The sequence below is a fragment of the Semicossyphus pulcher genome, unplaced genomic scaffold (genome assembly GCF_022749685.1).
Source record: "Semicossyphus pulcher isolate SPU_LCO1_2020_fin unplaced genomic scaffold, fSemPul1.0.p SCAF_20, whole genome shotgun sequence".
Taxonomy (NCBI): domain Eukaryota; kingdom Metazoa; phylum Chordata; class Actinopteri; order Labriformes; family Labridae; genus Semicossyphus; species Semicossyphus pulcher.
In genome coordinates, this window is record NW_027211694.1 from 10,072,135 (window position 1) to 10,079,852 (window position 7,718).

Genomic DNA, 7,718 nt, shown 5'->3' on the forward strand with positions numbered 1-7,718 from the left:
TCAACAAAGCTGTCAATCATCATTTTTACAGCATCAAATAACTAATTAAAAGTAAACTTGTCAGAAAAATTAACACTTGGACGTAAATCAGTATGATAAGAACTAACTATAATGACAGAAACCATGTTTGAGAAACATTTATGTGGGTGTTTTTTGATTTTATAATTTGACTCATGTCCCATCTGTTAACATGGAGGAGGCGGGCTTTATGACCTATACTGCAGCCAGTCAGCAGGGGGTGCTCAAAATGTTTTGGCTTCACTTTTAGGGAGCTGTCATGCCGTTCGTCTTTTTATACAGTCTATGGTACTAAACTATAATGACTCTACAGATTATTATTACATGTAAAAGACACTGGATGGTATGAGAAGTTCACATAGTTGCTCTATTTCGAAGTCCTATTTTAAGATGGTGATAAATGTTTCATGTCGCGTTAATATTGATGAAACATTGCATAACACTGCCATCACTTTAAACCTTAACAATAAAGTACAAATATACAAAAACATGTCTTACATATGTTTTAGGTTGATGCTAGATATAGTGTGTTGTGTTCAGATATATTCAGGGACTATGAGGCTGAATATAGCGCCGCCTTGAGCGCAGACGAGGTGGAGCTCCAAGCGGAGGAGGGAGGGAGAAAACGAAGGGAAGTGGATGATGAGGAGGAGGGTAGAGGAAAACTTACTGATACTTGGCATGCCTCCTCTTTCTCATTTATATCCATGTCCTGTTTTTTTTCCTAACCCCTAATCTCAAAGCATGAAGAGCGCTGTCGACCGCTTCTTCACCCCTCTCTCTCTCTCTTTTTCTGTCTCGTTCCTCCTCCTCTTTCTATTTCTGCCTCTGCGTGAGCATGCAATCAAAGTATGGGAACCTCCTCTCCTCTCTTAGGGAGTCAGTAAGGTCACTGGTTCATTTGCATCGTGCTGAGTCAGCATCTTCCCTGTCTGCTGAATTCTTGCTTAGAAGTTAATCTGGTTTTATAGAGTTTGTTGGCTGTATTTTTCTGTTACTACTTTATGTTACAGTGTTCACATCACTTTCAATGAGGCATAGACCTACAGGGTTGAATAAGAGAAACATAAACACACAGTTCACACACGCAGTCCTTCAGTTATGAGTGTGTATTAGCCGATTAGCTCTCATACTCTGTGTTACATAACGCTTAAACTGTTAATCCGGCTGGATTCTGTGGCGAGGTGACAGTTGGCATCAGCTGGCACGAAGGCTGTGAATCAACACACAGATGCACGACTGTATTAAATATTACCTACTGAGCCACATGTTTGACATATCTGCTCTCACACATCAGCTGTCACAACCACTGCTCACGCAGAATTAAAAAAGATACTTCTGGGAATACTTCTCCTTTTCAGTTCTTCAGCATGTTCGGAAGGACTATTGACTATTGTGTACCTGTGATGTGCATGCCTGCATGTGTTGGTTAAGTACTCTAAATTCTTGCTAATTATAACGTGTTGCTCCAACAGCAGGGAGGATCGCGATCGTTACGACTGCTGTGACTGTTACGGTTGGAAAGAAAACGGCCATCGCTGGAGGTAGGATGATCATTTTTGTTTGAATACACACGCACACATCATCTCGCTCTCATGCCTGCCTCTCTTTTCTCTTCTCTGTTTCCTCTTGCAGTTTATTGCAGTGTAATTGATTGGTTGATTATTTTGTTGATATTTGAACCTGCTGATTGCTGGTAGCCCCTTCCAATCAGCAGTTTGATTTTGATGGGCTGATTTGTGTTTGGGATGTGCCGTGGGATTTGAATTTTGTTGTTTTTTTAACAGAAAACAAAGAGTTAAGCTTCTTTATATTCATAGCTTAGTATTTACTTGATGTATTCTCTTCTTGTATCCGCTCTTGTACTCACTTGAAGTTGCTCTGGATAAGACAACAAGGCTGTATTTAGTGCCTGTATAAAAGGATTCATTTATATATCCACAAGAGGATAAGCAATTGAGACAGACGTGAAGACTTGAACCAGAGTGGACTTTGAGGCCTACGCTTATATCTTAAAGTTGTAATCTCCAAGATCCAGATTCGTTCTCTTTGGCAGCACCTTTAACGATAACCGGTAATTGCGGGAGCACACTTCACAGATACCCAGACAGTGTTGCATGTGTGACGTCCACGGTTGGCTCCGGTTATAACTCTTGATTGTCCTCGCTTTGTTTCTTTTTCTTTGGATTGTCACTTATTTTTGAAGTTGTATCTGTAGTCATCCATCTTTTCTTTGTTTGTTCAGCCATAGTAGATTACTGTTTACTCGCAACACTTGCAGAGAGCGGAAAAGCAGCTGCTTAGCTCCGCCTACCCGAAAACATGTCACTTACTGGGCGCCACAGACATCCAGTTTGTCATAACATTATATACTGCAAATGAAAGGCTTTCATCAGTGGGCCATAGGCTCAATCACCATTGTGTTACCTCATTCAGCGATAGATAGTGACTTAACAGACATTTATTTACATGAAAATCTTCGAGATTATTACTTTAAGAATGACAGAAAGTTGATGGCAGTAAACTGTTTTTGTTTCAAAGGCTTCAGTAACAGTACATATGGGCAAAATGTTAATTAAATCAAATAATGATTAGAATTCATAGCAATAGTGGGCTTTCGCCTCACAGTTAGAAGGTTCCTGGTTTGAACCCTGGTTTGGACGTAGTGGGCCTTTCTGTGTGGAGTTTGCATGTTCTCCCCTTGCATGCGTGGCTTCCCTCCGGGTACTCCGGCTTCCTCCCAGAGTCCAAAGACATGCTTGTTAGGGTAATTTGTGATTCTAAATTGCCCGCAGGTGAGCGTGAAAGGTTGTCCGTCTCTATGTGTCAGACCTGTGATTGACTGGCGATCAGTCCAGGGTGTAACCCCACCTCTCGCCCAGTGACAGCTGGGATAGGCTCCAGCCCCTGCGCAACCCTGAACAGGATAAGCAGTACAGATAATGGATGGATGGACATATTACACATGTAGAGAAAACATTCAAGTCAAATACACAAAAAAAAGATTTATTTCAGACATTTGCCCAAATGGACATTTAGCAGATGTTTGGGAGCATTCATGTTCTTCATGAGCAGATAGTTTTTCAGATTGTGTCATAAAACCTCAGATTTTATGGCATCATGGATGCACGGCCCTGAACGTGATCTAAATGTGATTGCATACCTGAGATGCTTGAAGAGCTCTTTCGCCTTTATTGTGTCTGGTTTCTTCAGTAGCTCCCATCGCTTATTATTGTGTGTGTGGTATTGCTTGGTAAAGATGTGTCTGATGGCTCCATAAAGAAAACACTTTTGGAGCTGAGAGTCTGTGATTGAGCGTGTTATATACACTGAGACATTTCGTCTTATAGCCTCTGTCTTTGTTTTGCTGCATCCTGATGTATTCCTGTGCGGCCTTGTTTGATTTCTCCTTGCAATCCCGTCTTTGACAGACGCGCTCATCAATCATAATTATCTAAGCGAGACAACGCTCTCTGAATCGGCATCCTGATAGCGTCTGTGTGTTTCTGTGAGTGTCCGAGTGTTTACCTGCATGCATTCGCAGTCTCATTACGATGAAAGACAGACGCGAAAAAACACTCCCGTACAAACACACGCTCTTATCTGCATTTCACAGCTTTCGTCGAAATGGTCTCAGGTGTGAAAATCTTGTTATGTTTGGAAATGGAAAACAGGGGCGGCGGGAAGAAGTGAGGAAGAGTTCAGGAGAGATGCAACCCCCTTAATCTGTCTGCTTTTCATGCTTGTTTGGAAACCTACTGTGCCGAAAAGAAACATTTTTATATACGTTAATTTTCATTTAAAACTCATGTCACCAATTTGAGGTCAAAGGTCAACATAGATTGCTGCAGTTTTTCCTCCACTGCTGCATCACTAAAAGTCAAGTGGTGCAGCTTTTTCTACCTGCTTTTCACCGTGCTGTAACAAGAACACTGAGGGAACGACTGTATCAATGTTTTATAGACCTGCTCTCTCTGACTTTCTTTAACACACCCTCACATGAAATACACACACGCACACACGCTCACACTACTCATCGTGTTTCACCCTTTGACACTCCTCCTTACCCTGTTAACTCTCACATACATCCCTCTTTTCTTAGCCTTTCTCTTTCCAGGCTGTCAGGCCTGTCTCATTCCCTGCTCCACGCTTTTTTTCCCCCTCCATCTTTCTCTTTCTCTCGTTGCTCTTTCCCCCTGTCGTGTCACTCTCCCTCTCTCTCTCTCTTTTAATGCCTTTGTCCACTCACTTCCTTGTTACAGCTTCTTGCTGCATCTGTGTAAGCGTGAGGGTCACTTTTACTATCTGAAAACAGACCAACCTCGTTCAAATATATGTAGCAAAAAATCTGTTATACATGGTGCATTAAATTGTCAAACATTCTCTTTATAAGGAGAAAAGGCTGCTATTTTATGCAGCAGTCCCATAGGAGAGGTGATACTTGATCAGTTCCTGTTAAATGCGAATTATAATTAACATTGCGCGCCTGTAGAAGCAGGTTGTAATTCCACGTCTGACCACAGAGTGTCACTATTTGTCTGTTTGTCCTCCGTGTTTGTGCTCAGCTTGATTCAGTGGCAGATTTAATTTCTCCCCCTGTGATGAAGGCCAAGGATTTTGTATTTCAGAAGCTGATCCAAAGTCAGTCAACAGTGACTTAGAGAAACACCGTGTTTATACTGTTCTTAGGGCTCAGCGATGGATTAGTATATCCCTGTGGCAGAAGTGGCAGACTGTATGTAAATAAATCTAATATGCAGCGATCGACAGCGAAGCAGCAAGAGAGGAAGAAGGAGAGATAAGAAGGTAAATAAAGAAGACGGAGGGAGCGTAGGGAAGGTGTAAGTGATAGGGAGAGGACGCGGAGGAGGAGGGAGGAAAGGAGGTGAGATAAGGGTGAAAAAGGAGACACAAAGGGACAAAAACAGCAAAGGATAAAGAGGGCGGAGAGGGGAGAAAAGAAGGTGAAAAGGGTAAAATATGGGAGGATGATGAAGTAGAGAAAGGTGAGAGGAGACAGAGGGCAGGGGTCAAAGAGCATTAGAGTATCTCATTTGACCCTGATATTCAGTCCACTTTTAATATGTTCTTAACATGTATTTCCCTCCATTTTGGATAATAAACAATGACCTAAAACGAAAGAAATAATGTAAGGCTTCTGTAAATTTTTATGTTGAAAATATCCAGGAGCTAGGATGGAAATATCGACATTATTTCGTGCTTTTATTTTGAAAGGATCGGCAGTTGTAGTCCGTCTAAGCTCGTCAATAGCCTGGATATAAACTTGACATAAGTGTGATATGTTTTTATTTAAATCAATGCATATTGACCAGGAAATGCTTCATCATCATCATCATCATCATCATCGTATCATTGCCATATCACAATCATCATATTAGTAACACAACACACCAAAGATTTCTGGGTAGTCTAGTCTTTGAGGCCCTCAGTCATCATGGCTGCTGCAGTTTTTTACGTAACAAACTAGAATTTATTATTCGTCTTTACACACACAGGCTATAGGAACAGGTTCAGCTAGCTAAGATACTTAGCTACCAACAACACGAGACCTGCAGACCAGGAGGATGAGGGGACAGTGTTTCTGGATTTATAGACAGAGTTTAGCCATTGTCTCTTTTTAGCTACTGCCCCAGAGTCCTTGTGAAAGTCATGGCTATGTGTAAATCCAGTTAAAATACTACTCTACTTCCTTTTCACACATTCCCTGATGAATCCAGCTGTTACATTTATTAGGCGACCATTATGGCTGTTTGTCTCGACTTTGCAATGCAAACTTAACCAGTGCTGGCCTGAAGGAACAAATAATCGTGCAGCTTGACATCTTACCTGCTCAGTCTCCTGCAAACAGTATTTATATGCAAATATTCTGATGAAAAAAGTTGTTTAATCTTTTTAAACGCTGCAAAATGTACAGGTGTAGAGGTCAGAGTGGTGGGTAAGGGCCTGTGTCCACTAACGACGCTTTTAGTGCTGGCAGCACAAAAACGCTCTCGGGATCAGCTTTAGATATCAGCTTTGTCAGTGGCGGAGGAGAAGCTAATCCTTTCTTTTTCTCGAGGATATAATTTCCAGGTGTATAGCTGCTGCTAACGCCAGTACACAATTTCTTTTCATTGTTTTTATATGTTCTTTCTTTCCTTAAATAAAAGCAAATATTAAGCATACAGAACAATATTAAACAGACTTTTACGGTTACTACCGAGGGAAGCGGAAGTGCCAACTTTCGTGACCTAGCAACAGTAAGCGCTGGTGAGAAGTGCGCTGCCAGCGCAAAAAACGCCGTCAGTGGACACAGGCCCTTAGTGTATCGTAACACTGGTGTCTTTGATCTCATATCCCATCTCCTACAAGACATAACTTAGCTTTGACATTTGTATGATTTAACCAGGGCCCTAACCTGTCTCTAACACTTCCTCACCTTTGGTTTGGTTTCCATATCTTCAAGGCCGTTTAACCGTATTAGTTATTGTGTGTGACTATTGCAGAAGTAATAACAACTGCAAAATTGTTGAATGCAAGATCTTGCAGACACATTTGTTCTGCAGTTTCTCCATAAATGCTAATGCTGTTAGCTGTTTGTTATTTCAAATAAGTTGCATAATGAAAATTATCTGTAGGAGACTGAATCGGTTCTATGCTTCATGAAAAAAAAATCCTATTACAACAATCATTTTCGACTTTATGCAAAATATCGTCACCATGGTGACAGCAGCAGTATGGGGCCCTTTTTAATCTCAATGGCCAAACTCTTTCTATGCCTCCTGCAGAAACTTCACCAACTACTGAATACAAATAAATGAACACAACGACAAAACAAACATTACAGAGATATTAAAACCTAAAACAAAGAAGTCATTAACACAACAAAAGACGTACATCATGAAAACAGTTACGTCAAAAACATTTTTGGGATCGCTGGGCCAACACACAATATTAGAGACTAATATTATAATATTTATCTGCATCATACCCGGGTATAAGATAACACATTAGTTATATAAGTTTCTCTCCAGCCAATTTAGATTTCAGAGGGAGCAATAGTTCGACTGCAGGGGAGCAATATGCAATGAAAGCCTGATTGTTTATCACTGAAGACACAAATATAAAGTGTACATACATATTTCAAGGCATAAATAAGGATAATTTTAGACACACTATGTAAAGCAAACAACCTCTTTAGTGAGCGAGAGAGAGAGTGCCAAACGAACAGATTCCTCTTGATCAAGTGATGATTACTAAGTTTAGAACAGATAGACTCTTTGGCAGTGACACAATTTATATGTTATGGTGACATAACTTCCATTGCATATTGCTGACCGCACAGGTTATGGGAGAAGGGATGGATGGAAGGAAAGAAAGGAGGTGTAAGTCTTTAAGGAAGCGTGAAAAAACGTTCCATAAATAGCACTAGATGGAAAGATAGATGGGAGAGATACAGGGATGAGAAGGAGGAGGGGGGAAAATAGCAGCGTCTTTCTTCTTAATCCCTTGTTCGTTTTAATCCCTCTGGGCAAATCGTCCATTTTAGAAAGAAAGAGAGGGAAAGGAGGAGGGAGAGGAAGGCCAGAGGGGATCTGATAAGGGAAATAAAGTGCAGGAGTCTGAAGTTTGTAGTCCTTAGATGATTTTTTGTAGTCCTTGCCAGGAGACAGGTCTTCTCTGAGATAGTGCTTCCATGC

General features: G+C 41.0%; 1 protein-coding gene across 1 annotated transcript in view; it reads left to right on the forward strand.

The window, feature by feature from the left end:
• cacna2d4a (calcium channel, voltage-dependent, alpha 2/delta subunit 4a) overlaps positions 1–7,718 on the forward strand; it is a 93,148-nt gene that overhangs the window by 23,595 nt on the left and 61,835 nt on the right. Inside the window, exon 26 of the mRNA XM_069670971.1 lies at positions 1,494–1,562. Within this exon, the coding sequence (XP_069527072.1) occupies positions 1,494–1,562 (69 nt within the window). The remainder of the gene's footprint in view (positions 1–1,493; positions 1,563–7,718) is intronic.